Source organism: Macaca mulatta, chromosome 8 (assembly GCF_049350105.2).
Source record: "Macaca mulatta isolate MMU2019108-1 chromosome 8, T2T-MMU8v2.0, whole genome shotgun sequence".
Lineage (NCBI taxonomy): Eukaryota > Metazoa > Chordata > Mammalia > Primates > Cercopithecidae > Macaca > Macaca mulatta.
In genome coordinates, this window is record NC_133413.1 from 3,806,917 (window position 1) to 3,827,277 (window position 20,361).

Below are 20,361 nucleotides of genomic sequence, written 5' to 3' on the forward strand. Positions count from 1 at the left end.
CAATTTTACAATGTTCGACCCAACTGGCCTTTTAAAGGAGCTTCAGCCATACAAATAAGAAAGTGGAAAAAATCTTAAAGTACCTAAGAAATAGAGTCACAATGTCACACATAGTTTTCCTTTTTTTCCTCTATGAATTAAAAATAAAAGACAGTATAACACCTTAAAGTCAGTTTTGTTTTTCCCCCGCAATGGAGTGAATTTCATAGTAATGAGTCTACCACGATGTCTGGTTACTCACTTGTGCAGTCGGGAGCAGTGCCTGTCCAGGTCCCATTGGCTGTGCAATGCCGCGTCATGAGCCCTGAAGTCTTGTAGCCTTCCCAGCAGGCATAGATGACTGAGCTGGAGAACAGAATGCCATCACTACTGACGATCATTCCGTTGGTGGGCGTGCCAGGGTTGCCACAGGACACAGCTGTTAGGCAAACAAGAACAACAACACACACAGCGAGTGACCCAGGATGAAAATGGCAAACAGGAGACCAATGGGTATCCATGCAATAGACTACACATTTATTACAAACCCACAGCACATAATCCTATGGAAGTTCCTTAACATATGTCTTACTATGACTCACATGTTTATTTTATTGATTAGCTACAAATATAAAAATAACCTTTCAATTCATCTTTTCTAAAGTGAATTACTTCTAAACAAATTAAAACACGAGTTAAAGCACCAAAAGTTCAAGGCCTTGTTATTCAGGGATTGAATGCTTTTAATAGCCTTGCTATTTGAGGATTGAATGTTTTTAATGTCATGACAGAATTGGTCTGATTTTTAAAAAAGAATATCTACGATATTAGCAACACAGAAGCATCTTCCTTTATGTAATAACTGTGTTTTTAAAATCTAGGCAATTCAGGTCCTATTTTACATCTCCAGGAGAATTCACTTTGGAAAATAAAGAATGCCTCGGAAATATGAACGGCTGCACTTGAACTGCTTTGTAAAATGATATCCTCAATATTACCAGATCTAATAGCAGCTGCGTTAATTGGCTTTGACATGATTCAACTTTACATTTCTCTCAAAAGGCTCCTAATGCCACGTACAGGCAATAAGACCTCAATTAACGATGGTCAGAGCAACAGGTCTACACTCTGACTATTTTTTATGCTCTTTCGGTCAGTAAACAAAAGCAAGCTCGGCTGCTGCTGGGTATCCTTCAGGGTGAACATTTCAATCTATAATTTTTTTTGCCTTTTTTAGTGGAGCCTATTTATCAGAAAGGTTGCTACATTTTCTCCTTAGCACTGTTGCAATAATATACAATAGGCAGGTAAATGAAGGATGTGACCCTTGGCTGGTTTTAATAACAAGAATATATATCATGAGACTGCCTCTGAGCTGATCAAAATATTTAAAAACACTTTGGCACATTTAATTGTTCCAATTTCAAATCTGGCCTGGAGAACAAAGATATATTTTTCTTAAAAAACATGGAAGAAAACATCCTGCAAAATTTGCTTGGCACAGAGAAGTCACTGTACTGGGAGTCGAGGGACTACCCTTCTTATTACATAGAAAGAATGCACTTGTGCTCAGGTTGAACTGGATTTTGTTTGAAAAAATAATACAAAGTGCACATGCTGGTGCTTCCTGGTCCTGTGCCAATGGCAGATGGAAGTATTCAATCATGGCCCTCTTCTCTGATGGCTCATGGTGTGACTTCCAACCCTTTCTAACACAGATCTATTAGTAGTTTCCTGGTTGGCATGTGAATTGGGATATATTTACCAATCCAGAAGCAGATAATATTTAAGGCTCTCTAAAACTTGAAAGTTTTATGATAACTATATTATATATTAAAATTTCATATTGCAATAATTAAGGGTTGGACTATCCAACATATATATATTGTTCATTCAACAAACATATATTCATCACTTACTGTGCAACAGGTACTGTGTAGATGTGCTTACGGAAAGCCTGTCACAGAAAGGGATTGCATTTGGTCCAATTCATAGTTTAACAAACCAAAAGAGGACACTGATGTTATTGTTACATTGTATTCTAATTATATTTGCTATTCAGTTGTATGTCCAAATCTTCAAAAGCCACCTATGTAGAACCAATACCCAAATGAATCAAATAACTGATGAAAAATATTCAATTCGGTTTGTAAGCAATCTAAAGTGTTAGTTAGTTTGCTAATATTGTCAATGAATGAGTACCGTCATAATGCTGTCCTAATATTGGGAAAGTGTCCTCAAATATTGTACTATGTAAAGTAAAATTCATGATGAGTTTTTTTCTTTCTGTTTTTCTGGCTGACAAAAATCACTTTCACTCATGGTTATAACTACGAAAATGTCTAGAAGGCAATGTCAACATATCTGCTTTTATATCAGTGCAACTATGTAAAATTATAAGAGAGGATTAAGACTAAAACAAAACAATAGATTAAATTTCAAGGAGACAAAAGGAAAATAAATTAGAAGAGGAAAAATAAACTGAAAGAAGAAAAATAAATTAACCTGTAAGTTTAAACTTTGCCATATTTTCTCTTTCCTGAGTTTATTTTCTTTTGAAATACACTTTATAAAAAGTACATTTTGTTAATGTGACTTCTTCAGCTAAAACATAATTTTCTTTAACTCAGTGTATAATAACATTAAGCTTATTTTAAATATACTTTTTTTTTTTTTACAAATAATAGTACTGTTCATTTTACATGAGAAAAAATTGCTGTTAAATTGAGTTAAATAGATGTGAATATTTGCTCATGCAAGTTAAATAAACCTGAGCAATCAATTTAAATTCCTTAGATGTAGTGCCTTTAACCATAAAATGAGTATTACAAAAATACTTATTCCCGGCTGTTACAAAATTACCCACGCTATACGTAAAATGCCTAGTGTGAGATCTGATGTATTAGTGGTCACAACGAGTTAGCTTGTAGCTTATGCTATTGTTATTTTCATCATCATCACTTTCTTACTTCTTGAGTAAAATGTAGCTTTATCATCATTTCATCTGAAAGAGAATTAAGAGTTCCCTAATACAGCTTAAACTAAATATTTTAGTTATACAATGTAACTTCATGAGATAGATCCATTCGAAATGTTAAGTTTGAACCTATGATTAAAAGACTAGATGGCTAACAAAAGCAAATTTGATTTAATGTGAAGGAAATATATCTGCAATATAAATTCTTTGAGTTGAAGAATTTTAAAAGATGTTTCATTTTGAATTACAATTTCCTCCTCCTTTTTACAATGTATTCTATTTATCTAACTTTTTGTATCTAACTTTTTGACAGGTTTAGAGGACATAATTTCATCAGGTTTGAAATAATCTTAACTAGGGGATTAGTTAAGTCATAGCTAGTCATAGAAGCTATGCTTCCTGGACATGCAACCACTGGTTACATCCTTTTTCATTGAGAGTAACTCATACTTCAGTGATTTGGACCTATGATAACAAACAAGGAACAAAATGAAAAGCTACAGATTCTCCAAAATGTATTTCAAATTTTTGCTGGTGTGTGTGTATGCTCAGTCACTGATTTTATGATTTTTATACATAATTTGTTGCCTTATTGGTTGTAACATATATTGCAGTGGGCTTATTCAGCTTCCCATGATGTCTGTATCATATAATGCAGTTTTAGAAGCAGTGAGTTTTGTGGAGCATGGCATATTTGAGAAATATTTTCAGCATTGCAACATTTTATAACTTATTTGCGTATGCAGCTTTTAAGGGCTAAGTTTCCAAGTTTTTTCATAGAAGTATAAATTTCTAACTTTAGAAAGCAAAATACAATTTTAAAAATACTTCGCACTGCCTGAGTTAGATGGATTGGGAAGTGAAACACAATTAAGCTCTCATTCAAATAAATTGATTGATGTGTGCTTTGCTGGACTAGAACTCATACTGTGCCTTCATAGCCCCAAAGATGGGAGATTTCTAAGGAAAGACATGGCTCACCCTCAACTGTCCTAATTTTGTTCATCTTTTAAGATTTCAAAACTGAAATACTGGAAGTAAACATGATATTGAATGTACAGTCTCAGGTGAATGGTCATCTTTGATAGAATATTTTATATTCCACTTTCTGGGAGTGTCAGAGTCTGCTCTTCACACACCAAGTTCAGCCTGCAAACCAGGGTTTTGGCTCAGTGATTGCATTGAGTACTCTTGACAACAGAAGGACAGTTCTGGTTTTCATCAGCATCAGATTCTATCTATAAAGTCTGAATAATTATTCCAGCATTCACTTATTGACATCCAGCCCTCTTTGTAACTATTGAGGAAATATTTTAAATTTCAATTAAAATACTACCGATGATTGATCTTTCAGCCTCTCTTTTCTCAAACAAAAGAGAATTAAGACCCAGAACCAAGACGTTGTGATCACTACAAAGAATCAGGTCTAAAGACAAAATGTCACAACTCACAAACCGTGGTGCTTTTCAAAAGTCCTGAATGATAAACGCTACAGATACATGAAGCTACTGTCAAATGTGATTTAATAGAAACGTTGAAATTTTACTATGGAAATTGTTTTAATTTATTGGCAACATTTTTGTAACACCACACTTTGTTATAATTACAGGATTAAACAAACTTCACAAAAATATCATAAGCCACTCTTACACACCTTTTAGTCAGATTCACCAACTGTTTACATGTTGCTCACTTTTTCTCTCTCTTTCTCTCTAAATATGTATTTTCTAAAGTATTTGAGTGTAAGTTACAGACATGATGACTCTTTAGAGTTAAATGTATCAGTATGTATTTCCTAAGAACAAAGGCATTCTCTTTACATAACCATAATACAATTATTAAAAGCGTGAAATGTAACTTTGATGTAATGTTGTCTCATACACGTCCATAATCTAATTTACTTCAAGCTCTTGAACATATTTTTAATAGTTGCCTTAAGGTCATGTGTTAGTTCACCACCTAGATCATCTCAGGGTCAGATTCTACTGTTTCAGTAACACCTCTCATAACTCTGTTTTGCTCAGTGTAGGACCCAATCCAAGACCACACATTGCATGTATCAAGTCTCTTACGTCTGAAAGAAGCGCTCAGAATGTGTCTTTTCTGAACTTGACATTTCTTCAGGAGCACAGGCAAGCTGATTTGTTGCATGCCCTTAGGGTTTTGGGGGTTTTTATTGCTGCTGCTTCAGGATTCGATTCAGGTTATGCATTTCAGTGGCAATACCAAAGACATGACAATGTCTCTTTTCAGTGCCTCATATCAGGAAGCATAGAAGATCTCCTTGTTAAAATATTGCTGATAATGGTTTATCCCATAGGACTGCACACCTAAAGTACTATATGACAGAGTAGAAAACACTCTGTTTTTTTTCTCTGGTGAGAAAACTGCCCTCATGTGCAAATTTTAATACTGAAATCTCTACAAGATGAGAGGGAACTGAAAAAATTTGCATTTGATTAAAAAATGTACATCAATTTATAGTGTCATACTTTAGTCAATAACAAAAGTATGATCCTGCAATTCATGACTACGGGTAACCATTTCTCACTACTAATCAGTGGTATTTGACCTAAGACAACTTTTGTAGGGCCTAGTCTTAAGATTTACACTACTTTGATTGTGAAGAGGCAATTCAGAGTAAAAAATTTTCTTGGATTATCACGTTTGTTTGCACATATGTGTATGCCTATATTATGTGCATATATACACATATATAGTCGAAAATAGTCTTTGAGAATAAATATATACACTATGCGTGCGCAAATATAATATATAAATATGCAAATATATGCACAATTGTTCATATATTCATATGTAGCATTATTTTATATATGAAATTAATGCTACATAGGTTTATAATATAGATAGATCATATACATATTTTATTTCTTTTTATCCATATAGCATGTATAATACAATAAAGGCAGAAGTGGAGACAGAATAGTCAAGTACAAAAAATGAAGATTAAAGAAACTTGAGTTAAATTTCTCATAATGATAGTGTGTGTGTGAGCTTACTCAAGTTGGCCAAGTTATATGGAAAGTGTTTCATACATACAAAAATACATACGGAATTAATTTGTATAAACGTTTTAGACTCAAAACGTAATTGAGAAGTTTGCTTGTAAAGAATTCCTAACATTTACAGTCCTATCTGTCTGAATTCTAAATCGAGTTTTGAACACCGAATACATGGTTACCATCACCTCTCAGTTCACATTTGCTTGAGGCTACATTTCTGATACACAGTGCGGTGTCTATAACGTGTCTGTGGCAATTCTTACTGTCATTACTGGAGCCTACCACCACTTCCTATGATGCCTCTCAAACATTAGAATCAAGTAGACCCACTCCAAAATAGTTCATAGAATATAACCCCAGATTCCTGTGAAATACAGTGCTCCACACATGGACCACCAATAGATTGGAAATGACGTGTGAATGAAGCCTGCTTCCAGCCTGCAGAAATTCCCATCAGTGATCTGCACTGGTCCTACTCGCTGCTCTGGAACCCCACCCACTCACCGCCAGGATCTAGAAAACGCTGACAACACCACATACAGATTATCACTGGGAGAAGATTAGAAGCTTTCGTGTTATGAACTTTCAAACAACAAGCATCTGTGTGATGGGACCTGTGGACACTTGGAATACTTTCACGCACCCAGTCATGATTTCTGATGATGCTTTCACAAATATTGGGGGGGAAAGATTTAACTGTATAAATAGTACAAATCCCTATAAGTTTTGTAGAATTTTGCCAGCCATTTTAGAATGAATTGTGTGGTTTTAACTTTCAAGGTAGACCTTAAGGCTTGTGGCTACTCACCCTCGCACACCGGCTGCAGTCCTGACCATGACCCATTGAGCAAACACGTGCGTTCAGGGGAGCCCCTCAGCTGGTGCCCCATTTCACAGGAGAAGCGGAGAAGACTCTTTGTCTTAAATTCATCCCCAAGCCGAGACCCATGTGCTGGGGTTCCCGGATCACCACAGAATCCAGGATTATTTCCTGTTGAAAATTAACACATATGACAATGCATAATTGTGTTAGACTTGTTTTAAGCAGAGTTGTTACATTTACAGATAATGAAAAGTTGTTGAAATTTGTGTTTGACATGAGTTATGGTTACACAACATTCTGGCAATCTTGTAAGAAATGATTTCCTTGTGACAGCCCTAAAAATGAAAGAATTTAGGATGTTGCTCCTGTGTTACTAAATTCACAATAGCCTATTCAAATGAATAAATGACATTTCCTCTGGAAGGAGGAAAATGCTGGGAATGGTAAATGTATCAAGTCTTCACTGAAAAGGTAGGTACAGAGAGCAAAAGGAAAACGGGGCTTTAGGTAAACTGGGAACGTAAAAAAAAAAAAAAAGGCAAATGAGAGGTTTAATTCTTCAGAATTGTATCCAGAGAGTTGCTGGTTCACTGAATTTTAATTGTTTAAGAAACATTCATGAAAAAAATAAAGATAATTTTTTTTCAAAGAGGACACGTGGTTAATGATGATAGAGGTGGGTAAAATTAAACACATAAAAAAGAATAAAGAGCAAACAGGGACACACGGAGGCAGGGCCGGCCAGCTTCCTTGCAAATAAGATCCAGACACTCCCAAGAATCCTGGAGGAGAGCATTTAAAGTGATGGTGTCTAACGATTATGGCGAAGATGAAGACAATATCTATAAGAGAGTTGTATTTGGCTAGAAATGGAATGATAATCATTTCAAAGAGATGCATAATTATAGGGCATTTGAAATAACTGTAAATCATCGTTATCTGAAATCATTATTGGAAAGGTTATTTGACGCCTGTAATTCTGTCAGTTTACCTGTAGGCCCCTTACCTGTGCAGTGGGGCAGTGCCCCGCTCCAGTGACTGTCTTCCTGGCACACTCTCGTGTCATTGCCTATGAGACTCTGGCTCCCTCTGCATGAGTAGTGCACGGTGGCGCCGTATGTAAACAGCTCTCCAGTCAGGATGGCATTGGCAGGGACCCCTGGGTGTCCGCATGATATAGCTTAAGAAAAAAGAGAAAATAAAACAAATCAGTACATCCTTCCAGTTAAACCACTTTGTACTGGCAGATCTCCCATAGAAACACCCGTATCGGTAACATCTATTAAAGAAAAACACCTAAATATTCTGGTATAGCCCTACAGTTCCCTTATGTAATTTGTGATGAAGACCAATTTTCAGATGACGCTTCCTCCCCTAATTTGTTTACTGAAAAGGAGAGGTTCTGTTGATGATGTTTTTGTTTTGTTTTGTTAAGGTAGCTTTGCTTATGGTGGAAACTGACATGTGGATTTTCAAGGAGATAGCCATACTGCCTACATTTTTCCATCGACCCTTAACTATATTCCAAATGAACAGTATTATGGGAAATTTAAGTAAGTAACACGGATCCATTAAAACTATTTCCACAATTTTTTCAGTTAATATGACAATCATATGCTTTGCTTGGGGACATAATTTTGTCAAATCTGCTTAATCTTCAAGTTCACAAGTCTAAGAAAACCATTCTAACCATTTCTCTTTGAATAAGGGGCAGTCTAAGACGGATAAGTAAAATAATACTACTAAATTATTGATTAATGTATTCCTCAAATTGTTCCGTAAAATCCTCTCAGTATTTCTATTCATTTCCTTACAATTATACCAAATCAGGCCCAAACTCTATTTATAAATATCCTTCAAAAAGGCAAATTCTGTAATCCAGATTAATATAGGACAGTGAAGATTTATTTTTCCTTTACTGTACAGTATCAAATGAGGGCTAGCAATAGACAAGTTTTTATCTATATGCAAAAAGAACTAACTGAATTGAGACTACCAAGGAATCACTCAAAGGTGACCACTTCAGTATCCTAGAGGAATTCCATTTGGTAACGAGACACCCAGAAGGGTTATCAACCAGAGGGGGAGATTTGAATGCCTGGAAGCCACCGCCATCCCCCGAGTCACATCAGCCCTCACTTTCTGTCTTGCGTGGACATTGATTCACTGGAGAACTAGATTTTATCCACATAGAGTCCTTAAAAGAAGCCAGTTAGACCTGAAACAGTGAAATGCTGGATCAATGACCATTTCCAGTTGAAATGAAATTTATATTTTATTTAAATGTTAACCTTCAGTGAAACAATATCACAGCAAAATAAGACACAGAGCTCAGCTGCTCTAGAGCACGGAAAAGCAAAGGCTCCCCCAAGATCTTTCGATTCCCAAAGTCACAGCAATTCCAATTGTGAATGACACCAAGCCGAGGGAACTGGCCAGCTAGGAGAAGGAGAGCCAGCTAAACCCCAGCTCCTGAAGATCTGAAGCACATCAGCATCGGTACAAAAACAAATGGAAGTCTCACACAAGCCAGGGGAGACATGAAAGAAATGTTCTGTGAAAGACAAAAACAGAACTAAACCAACTTCTATGAAAATTCCCATGTGTGAAAGCAAAAGGAAGATGAGAACGCAGATATAATTTGATGAAGATCGTAACACATTTATAGATGCAATTTTGTTACATAAGGCTGAGAATTGTTTTGAAAGTTATCACTGTCTTTCTCCACAGAAATTAATTGTATTGTTAAAGTCAGAATTTGAGACGAGTTTCTGTGTAGATTAGAGGAATGTGAGGGAAACTCACTTGGAGAAAAAAAAAATCTTCAACACTAACCCATTCTCAAAATACACTTCACAATGCTATAACTGAAAAGACAAGAGGCATTATTACCTTTAGTGTGTGTGTGGTAGACCCGACTGATAATGTAATTGCCGTTTCCTTCCTTGTTTGTATTTTTTTTTTTTTAAGAGATGGGGTCTTGCTTGTTAGCCAGGCCGGAGTGCAGTGATGCAATCATAACTCCTGGCCTTGAGTGATCTTCCTACCTCAGCCTCCCAATGTGCTGGGACTATAGGCATGTGCCACCATGTCCCACTAGTTTTTAATTTTTTTACTTTTTGTAGAGATGGAGTCTGGCTAGGTTGTCCAAGTTGATCTAGAACTCCTGGCCTCAAGAGATCCACCTTCCTTGGCCTCTCAAAGTGCTAGGATTACAGGAGTGAGTCACTGCACCTGGCCTCCACTTTCTTTATGGATGCAAAATGCATAGGACAAAGATCGGATTTTGATTTTAAGTATTGCTTTCCTTCTAATTTCAAAAAGACTAAAGAGAGTGACACTTTTTCCTAAATCTTCAGACTATGATCTTAAAACACGATTCTCTTTAACAGCTGATCTGATTTTTCAAGTGAAAAGAAAAGAAGACTTTGGCTATTTGGTTAAAATGATGTATTTTTGCTTATCTTCATGGTCTATAATACACTGATAACAAGCTTTTAAGAGGGGCCATAGGGATCATCTATAATTTTCTCTGCCCAGAAGAGCACATTCATTTTCTGGAGCCATATCCCTTCCCCTGATTTAAGGACTCAATTCACAAGCCAATTACTATCGGGATATGAGCTTTTTTTAAAAAAAAAAAAAAAAAAGAAAAGAAAAACAAGATTTAACAACTTTATTCATTTATTTATTTTTTATTTTAAGTTCTGGGATGTGTGTGCAGGATGTGCAGGTTTGTTATGTAGGGAAACGTGTGCGATGGTGGTTGGCTGTACCTATCAATCCATCACCTAAGTATTAAGCCCCACATGCATTAGCTATTTATCCTGATGCTCTCCCTCCACTGCCCCCTACAGGCCCCAGTGAGTGTTGTTCCCCTTCGGTGTCAATGTGTTTTCATTGTTCAGCTCCTACTTGTAAGTGAGAATTTGTGGTGTTTGGTTTTCTGTTCCTGCATTAGTTTGCAGAGGTTAAGCTTCCCAGCTCCATCCATGTCCCTGCAAAGGACATAATCTCATTTTTTTTATGGCTGCATCATATTCCATGGTGTGCATGTACCACATTTTCTTTATTCAGTATTTTACTGATGGGCACTTGGGTTGATTCCATGTCTTGTTATCGTGAATAGTGCTGCAGTGAACATACGCATGCATGTATCATGGGATCTAATTAAACTCAGGAGGTTCTGCACAGAAAATAAAAACTATAATCAGAGTGAACAGAGAACCTCAGAATTATCATCAGAGTGAACAGACAACCAACAGAATGGGTGACAACTGTGCAATCCATCCATCTGACAAAGGTCTAATGTCCAGAATCTACAAGGAACTTAAACAAATTTACAAGAAAAAAACAACCCCACTAGAAAGTGGGTAAAGGACATGAACAGACACTTCTCAAAAGAAGACATTTATGTGGCCAATAAACAACATGAAAAAAAGCTCAACATCACTGATCATTAGAGAAATGCAAATCAAAACTACAATGAGATACCATCTCATGCCAGTTAGAAGGGCTATCATTAAGTCAAGAAACAACAGATGCTGGTGAGGCTGTGGAGAAATAGGAATGCTTTTACACTGTTGGTGGGAATGTAAATTAGTTGAACCATTTAGGAAGACAGTGTAGTGATTCCTCAAAGACCTAGAATAAGAAATACCATTTGACCCAGCAATCCCACTACTTGGTATATACCCCAAGGATATGAGGTTTTTACTGTAGTCACCTTGGACTGTACCAGGAATGCTCACAAAACCCAATCAGGTCTCACAGCACTCCCCTCTTTGGCTATAGATGCCAGGTCAACAGACAGAAACTCCACACCAGAGCCCTTCGCCCACCTGAGCTGAGTGAGAGTAAGGTTGGGAGATGCCTGGTGGGGAGGTCCTGGCCGCCGTGTCTGAGCTGTGTGGGCCAGGCCTACCTGGTAGGCTGAGGCTGAAGGCAAGCCGTGAGAGAAGGAGATAAAAGCATCATTGTCCAAGTGGTATCCAATTACCTGCGTCATTTCTCCTGAGCATACCAGCGTCCCCCGGCCCCTTGAATTTGCTTAAGTTGTATTTGGTGATTTCTGGCCAGTCTATCTACAGCTATCATACAAACTCCTACAATTGGTGATGGGAGAGAGCAGAGGGAATTAAAATTCAGTGATGGGAGACAGCAGAGGGAATTAAAATTCAGTGATGGGAGAGAGCAGAGGGAATTAAAATTCAGTGCCTTTAAAATATACTTGCAGAATTTTCTGCTGATGGTACCCTTACAGGGGTCTGTGCACAGAAATCGGGAATAATCCTGACTTACCCAAACACTTGGGCAGAGACCGGTCCCATAAGCCATTTGCCATACAGGTCAAGGCTGAAGATCCCAGCAAGTAAAATCCCTTCTTGCAATGGTACAGGACACTCATTCCATACTCAAAACTCTCAGGGAAGTTCTGTTGCCCGTGACGAATGGCATTTTCCACAAAGCCTGGATCGGAACAGTTCACCACTAGAAAATAAAACATTTCAGACACCATTTAGAAATAGCTAGAAATAACAGACAAAACAGATCAGAAATGAAGGCGAATTCCTCATCATTTTAGAAAATTCAGAAACTGACAACATGATGGCTGAGGCTCACGAAATTCCACTCTCAGGATGAATTCTACTAACCGCTTTGGGCTACTCTTCTTCAAGAGGTGTCAACAACTGGTAGACCACGATAGCAATTTTTCACACGAGGCTAATTTCCCCTATTTCCTAATAACGTTTTTTCAATGTAAATTCTGAAAATTAGTTTCCTTGGTTAAGTTTTTACGTTCTAATAATGGTCAGATAGAACTGGCTGAGGTTCGTTTAAATATTTTTACTCAAGTGTGGTGGTTTAGAACAGTCTGTGGCACGGTAATTACTCACCCCCCAACACACATACACACCTACGTGCATTAGTGCTTTAATATGTGTGCCTAAAATAATTTGGCTCTATGTAGAACGCAACTAAAAATGAAAATTATTCCATCAACACCTAATAGAAATGCAAATCAAGCCAGCCTCTGATTTAGGCCTCTTCTCCCTTTAGAAACAGACCCGTGGGGAGGCAGTCTTCTGTGGCGTGCGGGACACGCTCTGGTTCCTCTGAAAGGCGTTAGCCTGAATGCCTGTTGGCGTCTGCGAGGGAATTAGCGATGTGCTTTTGCAGGTGCAGAGGAAGAGAAAGAACTCTGATTACCTCATGCTTTGACCCACCCCACCAGTGAATGAGGCAGCTGTTCCAGAGGCCACAGTCTCTCCAGATATTTCTGGCTCAGAAAAGCACTGTGCAAATGAATCTCGGGCAGCCTCTGCACATCATGAGTCCCAGAAGCTGAAGGCAAACCCTGTACCCAAACTGTGTGTTTTATTTCTTCTCTATTCAAAAAAGGAAGGCAGAGGGCAGAAACAAGGCTTACAGTGTTCCCTTTTAGTGCCATAGAATAATGTTCTCTGCTTCTTAAAACAACCCTGAGTTTACAGAAGAAAGTCTTGAGTTCTTTTGAATCAAAAAAGCAAAAACAAACAAAAAGCCATGTGTGAAGTTCGGGCAAGTATTTTTAAGATCCCACAGGGCACTGCATCTGCAATACAATTGTAACCAAATCTCTAAAATAGCAGGAATTACCTAATGTGAGAAAACCTAATTAACTTGAAAATGTGATTATTTGTATAACCTGGAAGATACCCACATTGTCCCATTCTTACATTGAGCATAAGAGATGGATTCAGCTCCCCGATGCCGCACTTTCATAAGGAGACGGACAGTCCCGGGCTGGAACACTAAAGATATTTCTGTGTTTATGTTTGTGCTTATGTCGCTCTTAGGAGACTGTCCAAAAATAATTTCAAACTGTGTTTGTTGTCAAAGTAGAGAAATGAGTGGAAAAAAAGCCACTTTGACCATCTCCCACTAGGATGCCTGAGAGAAACCAAATGGCCCAGGATGCCAAAGGCCAGATTGAGCTGATGCCACCATTTTTCCTCCTCCTCCCCTCTTCTACTCCATGTCCTTTCTTTCTCCTCCTCTTCCTTCTTCTCCTCCTCCACCTCCTTGTCCTCTCCTTCTCCTTCTGTTCCTCCTCCTTCTCCCCCTCTTCTTCCATCCCTCTCTTCCTTCTCTTTCTCCTCTTATCATTTTCATCTTCTCTTTGGCTCAGCCTCTCTTAAAAGTTCACTGGCAGAGATTTATTTATCGGTGCAGTAACAACAGGATCCAACCACACCCTTCTCCTTGAAGGCAGAGAACCAAATATTCTCTGAGTTTTACCATGGCTGGTGAAGGGGGATTTATAATATGTGAGTTTCATAACCTTGTTCTGAAACTATGGACTAAAATTATCTTGCCATGGAAAGAGGTGCACAGGAGACAATAAACCCCTCATTCTTGGAAATCATTCTGCAAACTTACATTGCATTAGAGCTGCTTGGAGGGTATGTGTTAAAATGCTAAGCCCTAAGTTCCTACCCCTTCCTTTACCTAGTTCACTATCCTTAAAATATTGAGCAGCAAAAGATGTTTGACAGCAATAAATATTCCTTGAGCTCCTGTGGGGAAACTGGGTGGATCCTTAAAATGGAAGAAGCATGGATACAAATACTCTAAATCTGCTCACGCACTTCTTCAGTCCTGCATAGAGTCGCAGTCCTAAGTATTTCTTTATATTCCTTCCTATTTCATTCTGAGGCTCCATTAGAAGATTCAACTGCATCTATGTGCTGGAGGAAAAACAGGGCAGGAATAATCTGATTTATTTATCCATGATAGAACTTCCATACCGTTGCTGCAAATGGGTGTGTTTTACCATACAGAGTAGAATGTATCTGCCAAAAGAGTTTGTTAGTGACCAACCAATCCACACAAGCACCTTTCCCATCTGTATTTGTTTTCCCAGTTTCTATGTGAACAATTCCTATCCAGGGATCTGGTGGAAAGAGGCTTATGTGACTGACAGGCGACCTGTTGGTTTGTAAACTAGAAGGAGAAATTGCCAGTGAGGTTCATGGTGTGGAGATATGTCAGGCCCACCAGCAGCCACTCCAGACCTGGTTCACGACACGCTGTTAAGTATAAGGTAACGTGCCAGAAAGAAATAAAGAGGCTCACTCTAGACAGCTGCACCTCATCGTAACATCTTACCGCCCAATACACTAAGACTTAATTTCCAGGTGTGAAAACCTGACGTGGAACCTGATTTTGTCAGCTGGGAGGAATGAGAACACTGATGTCTTGTATACATTCAGCCCAGTGTGAAGAAGTTCAAATGAACACACAGGCTGTGTTCTGAGGTGACAGCTGGGTATGTGGAAGGGTAAAAGAAGAAATTAATACAGGGATCAATAACAGGTCCAAAGTCACAACGACCATTGAACTAGCAATACACAAGGATCAGGACTCCTGAACACATGTCTGGTATAGCATAATAATAAAAGGCATCAGCATTCCTTGGTGACAGGAATCCCAGGGGCACCCCATCCCTTTTTCCTGGAGAGGACCAGCTGGAAATCTTAGCCCTCGATAGGATCCTAGAGGTGACTCATTAAGTCATTTTCTCTACTCTATATTCACTCCTTACTCAGACATGTCTTCTTAAAGATGCTCAAGTTGACATACAAATATGGATAAGAGGCCAGGTGTGGTGGCTCACATCTGTAATCCCAGCACTTTGGGAAGCCGAGGCGGGCAGATCATTTGAGGTCAGGAGTTCGAGACCAGCCTGGTCAACATGATGAAACCTAGTCTCTATTAAAAATACAAAAATTAGCCAGGCGTGGTGGTGGGGGCCTGTAATTCCAGCTACTCAGGAGGCTGAGGCAAGAGACTCACTTGAACCAAGGAGGCGGAGGCTGCAGTGAGCCGAGATCATGCCACTGCATTCCAGCCTGGGTGACACAGTGAGACTCCGTCTCAAAAGACAAACAAACAAAAAAACAAATATGGATAAACATAAGGTCCTATTGTTTATTCTCTTTCAAACTTTCTTGAGGACCATGGAGGTCCTTCTGATCCAGTAATGTCCCCATTCTCAGTTAAGTGAACGTACTGATCGCCTGATGAAGGAAGCATGGAAATGCTGTGTTTTGAGATTTGAGGGCGAATTATTCGAGCAGTTTTTCCAGCTCTGTGATGGATCACTGTTCCCGTGGCATGCCTCACACCGTAGTAGGTCTCAGCAGAGCACCCGCACTCTGACCGCGGCTCCCCCTCCAGGAGCTGCCCTGTCCAGCCATACGCTCATTAACCAGCTGTTTTCCTCTTGATTCTCTTCCTGGGGACAGGAAGCAAGGTCTGCTCCACATCCTTGCTTCTTTCCAGAACCCAAAGCAATGGCCGTGTTTTCCTGAAAATCTCCCTAATGACAGAGAAACGTGATACATTCCCATCCCAGGCTCCTTCTCCAGCTGTTGACCAATAGAAATGCAGCCAGCTGTCTGCACACTGGTCTCTTCTAGGCAGTTTGGTTCTAAGGCGAAGGGCAGTGACAGGGCATCGCACAAGAGTCTGGTATCCTCTCCATGGCACGGACGCTGGGCTCTGTGGGCAGCACAACTCCTGATGTAACTTTGCGGGATTCGTATCTATTTGATTCCAGCCTGTTACGTGATGAGGAAACACTGTGAACACTTCAACTGCTTTTCAATTAGATAATGTAATTCCGAGTTTCTTCTGTTGTTTCTAGAAAAATTGTTCATAATCAGTTCTTACATCAAACAGAATCTGTTTCCGTTGTATATTTTTAACTTCATTTATTTATCCACTAAAATGTATTAGTTAATGATAATTAAAATGTAGGTAAGACTGTATTTAAAGGCTCTGAGATGATTAGAGCACAACCGTGGCCTTTCACTTGTATATCCAAAATTTGGATAAAAATTGTAAATCTAATTGTAACCCAAAGTAAAGCACTTCCCAATCTTTGGCATTAGCATGGTTTCCTACAAGCATAATGGTTTCTGAAGAAAGTATAAGCAACTATGATTGACCTCTCGCCTCACTGCTTATTTTTGTGGAAGTTCTGCCTGGGGCCAAATTTGTTCTTATGTGTGTTTATTTTGAAAGGCAAACCATGGAAATAAAGCTTAGTTTTAAAATTTCTATATAATTATTACACATAAAGGAAAAGTAAAATAGAAACTGTCAGATTAAACTTTAAAAACTAAATGCTATGGGCTAAGCTTTTATGTGAAATTAAAAATAAACAAATATTAAGTAAGCAAAATTGGCAGAAATACACTGTTTTAGTATGAACTGGTAATTCCTGTTTCCCGAGCAAATAGAAAACTGTTAATTACAAAGAAAGAAAAATACCAACTTAGTGCAGTTCTGTTTTTACATGGCTGTGAGTGACATTCTGAGAATAAACGGCAACTTTCCAAATGTTTGGAGGTGCAGTGAGAGACCATCCGTTCATGTCGCCGCCTCAAATCGGATTCACAGGAAAGGTCTGATCCACGTCTGTCAAATTCCACTCACTGGGGTAACCCTGAACAGCAGTGACTGGGAGTGGAGCAAACGCACAGGAGGGAGGGGCAGGATGCTGGGAGGAGCATGGGATTTAAAGAAACTTGTGCATTGGGGCTATTTACTTACTTTTCCCCCTCCCCTGAGACCAAGTCTTGCTCTGTCGTCCAGGCTGGAGTGCAGTGGCGCGATCTTGGTTCACCGCAACCTCCGTCTCCCAGGTTCAAGCAATTCTCCTGTTTCAACCTCCTGAGCAGCTGCGATTACAGGCATCTGCCACCATGCCTGGCTAATTTTTGTATTTTTAGTAGAGACAGGGTTTCACCATGTTGGTCAGTCTGGTCTTGAACTCCTGACCTCCTGATCCACCCGCCTTGGCCTCCCAAAGTGCTGGGATTACAGTCATGAGCCACTGTTCCCAGCCTTATGCCTTTACTTCATTAGTACTGGATGACAGGCCAGGGAGGATGAGCAAATATAAGTTTTCAGAGACGCATAGTGGTAATTTTGGGTCTAGGAAGTCAGGAATCCCAACAAGCCCAGCGTCCCGTGCAAAGCACATGGGTTCAGAGGTAATAAACTATTCAATCATCTATACCACCAACGACTTCAGATTCTGTTTGTGTTTTTTAACTCACACACATTTATGCACGTATTTAATCCAACACGTTTGACTACACATCACCCTGACAAGAGGTTTTCATACCCAACTTAAAAAATACATTGAAAATTTTTAAAGTATAACTTCTTTAAGTTTGAATTTTAAGTTAACAGTTAACTCTGAACAGAGACTGGAACAAATCAGATGTGAGTTTAAAATTTTGGCAGAGAAACAATTATTTTAAGATGATCATTGGCCTTAAAGTGACTCAAAATCATTATATGTCCCAATATAAAATTTGTGACACAATTTTTAAGTCACAAAAATTGTGTACGGAATATAGAAACTGTAATTCTGTAGGCAGACTGGAAATATACCATGTTCAAAGCTTTACTTTGTTTTCAAAAAGACTCCTGTGGCCGCATCATGCCTGTGTCAGTAGCTTCTACCTAGTTCAGGAACATGCAAAATACATGATGTATTCCACATATAACTGAGGCAGGAGACTGTGGTTGATAATGCTACACTGTTTCACCACTTTCCTTACAAAGGTTATATTTAAAGTCACTACACACTACGTAAGCAATACTCCTTATAGTTTTCTTTTGAAATTTTAGTTTTCTTAAAAAAAAATCTTTAGTGAAGTATAACTGATAAAGTTTAAAGGGTACTGTTCCAACAAAAATTGTAAACTGATTGACATATAAGCAAGAAAGTCATAGGAGAGTGTGACTCAGCTTCATTCAATGAACTCAGTGGGAAATCAGGCAAGGCCCTAAGAAGTTGCTTTCTCTTAACAATAGCTGTCGGGGGCAACAGGTGGAGGGGTCTGGTACTTTCAATTTAGTCTACAAGGAAACCAGAAATGTGCTCCAGGAGGCCCCGGTGGCTTCTGAACTGCTCCTTCTATATTCTTAGCATATTATTATCGAAAAGAAGGAAGGGAAGGGAAGAGGAAGGGAGGGAAGAGGGAGGGGAGGGAAGAGGAAGGGAAGGGAAAGGAAGGGAAGGGAAAAGGGAAGGGGAAAAGGAAGGGGGTTGGGGAGGGAGAAAACTGTCTCCATGGAAGAAGGAAGGAAGGAAGGAAGGAAGGAAGGAAGGAAGGAAGGAAGGAAGGAAGGAAGGAAGGAAGGAGGGGAGGGAGGGAGGGAGGAAGGAAGGGAGGGAGGGAGGAAGCTGTCTCCATATTTTTGTATTTTTAAAAAAACTTAAAGCCTGTTTAAGTTTCTTTTTGGTGTTCCATCCTTTTCCTTCTTCTTTCTTAGTTTCTTTTAAAGTGTATTAAAAACTTGATCATTAAGAGAAAATACTAAACAAGAAACTAAGCTTTGTAATGTAAAAATAGCCACGTAAACTCTTGGGCAGTCAGGAAAAGGCATAAAAATTAGTTCAACACATTTTTTAAAAGCACTCATAAAAATTTTTTTGTAATATGATTATGCAATAATATGATTTTTTACAACTTTTCAATAGAATAAATTACAGAAAGTTTAGAGGACAAAAATACAGATAACTATGCAATAGTCAGTGTATTGCATACAATAAATATTTCTGGATTTGTTCACTAACTGAATGAACCAAAATTAAATTAAGCAAGATTGCTGGCCACAAAGAAAACACAGTAACAACAATAAAAAATGACTATTTTCAAATATATGAAAGTTACATATTTTTATCTTTTATCAACAACTGATAACTAGGTTACAGCTATAGTTTTGACTTTTAGGTGTGATAAAAGAAATATGTTATAATCGATGGTAACTGACAATTGTAATTGATTGCCTGACTTTCCTGCAATGATATAAACTTCGAAGAGGAAATTGGGATTCATTGAGGACTCACTGTCTGCCAGGCCCTTGGCCAAGCATCAGTTTATCTGGAGCTCTCAGAAACCTATGAAGAGGGCACTGTGGCTACATCACTTCCTTGATTCTTCATAAAATGAAACTGCTGTTCTCCCAGGAAGTCGAGCATTAACTCTAAGACCTGCAGCTAGGACTAGGTGGCATGGGTGCCAACACATATCAGATCAACCCCTAAGACTGTGTTTTCTGTACTCAGCAACACTCCCTCTCAGTCCTACATGGATATTAATATTTTCCCCAGTTGATTTTTTTTACCAAAGAAAATATGCCTAATGTAAAGGAAAAAGATTGCATGAAATATTCATTTGGTGCAAAAGTAATTGCGGTTTTTGCCACCGCAATAGTTTTGCACCAACCTAATAACACAAGGAAATGGCATATGCAAGTACTCTGCATACTGATATTTAAATCTTGACTTTAGAGACTCTTGCAAGTGAATTCCCTCTTAACTGATTTTAACTCAGCCCTAAGGCAAAGTTAGAACTAATTCTTAATGGTCTCTCCAACTATATTGTTTCCAGGCCTTGGATGTATTTTTCTATCATATCTTACTGATAAAATAATAAACAGCTTATATTAAGGGCCTCGTTTAGCATTTGCAGGTCAAGAAGAAAGGCATG

The 20,361-nt window shown here is 38.6% G+C and overlaps 1 protein-coding gene across 1 annotated transcript in view; it reads right to left on the reverse strand.

Moving 5' to 3' along the window:
* Positions 1–20,361, reverse strand: part of CSMD1 (CUB and Sushi multiple domains 1) — a 2,034,615-nt gene that overhangs the window by 28,310 nt on the left and 1,985,944 nt on the right. Inside the window, exons 55-58 of the mRNA XM_015144705.3 lie at positions 12,104–12,292; positions 7,809–7,982; positions 6,788–6,970; positions 242–418 (exon numbers count right to left, since the gene is read on the reverse strand). Of these exons, the coding sequence (XP_015000191.3) occupies positions 242–418; positions 6,788–6,970; positions 7,809–7,982; positions 12,104–12,292 (723 nt within the window). The remainder of the gene's footprint in view (positions 1–241; positions 419–6,787; positions 6,971–7,808; positions 7,983–12,103; positions 12,293–20,361) is intronic.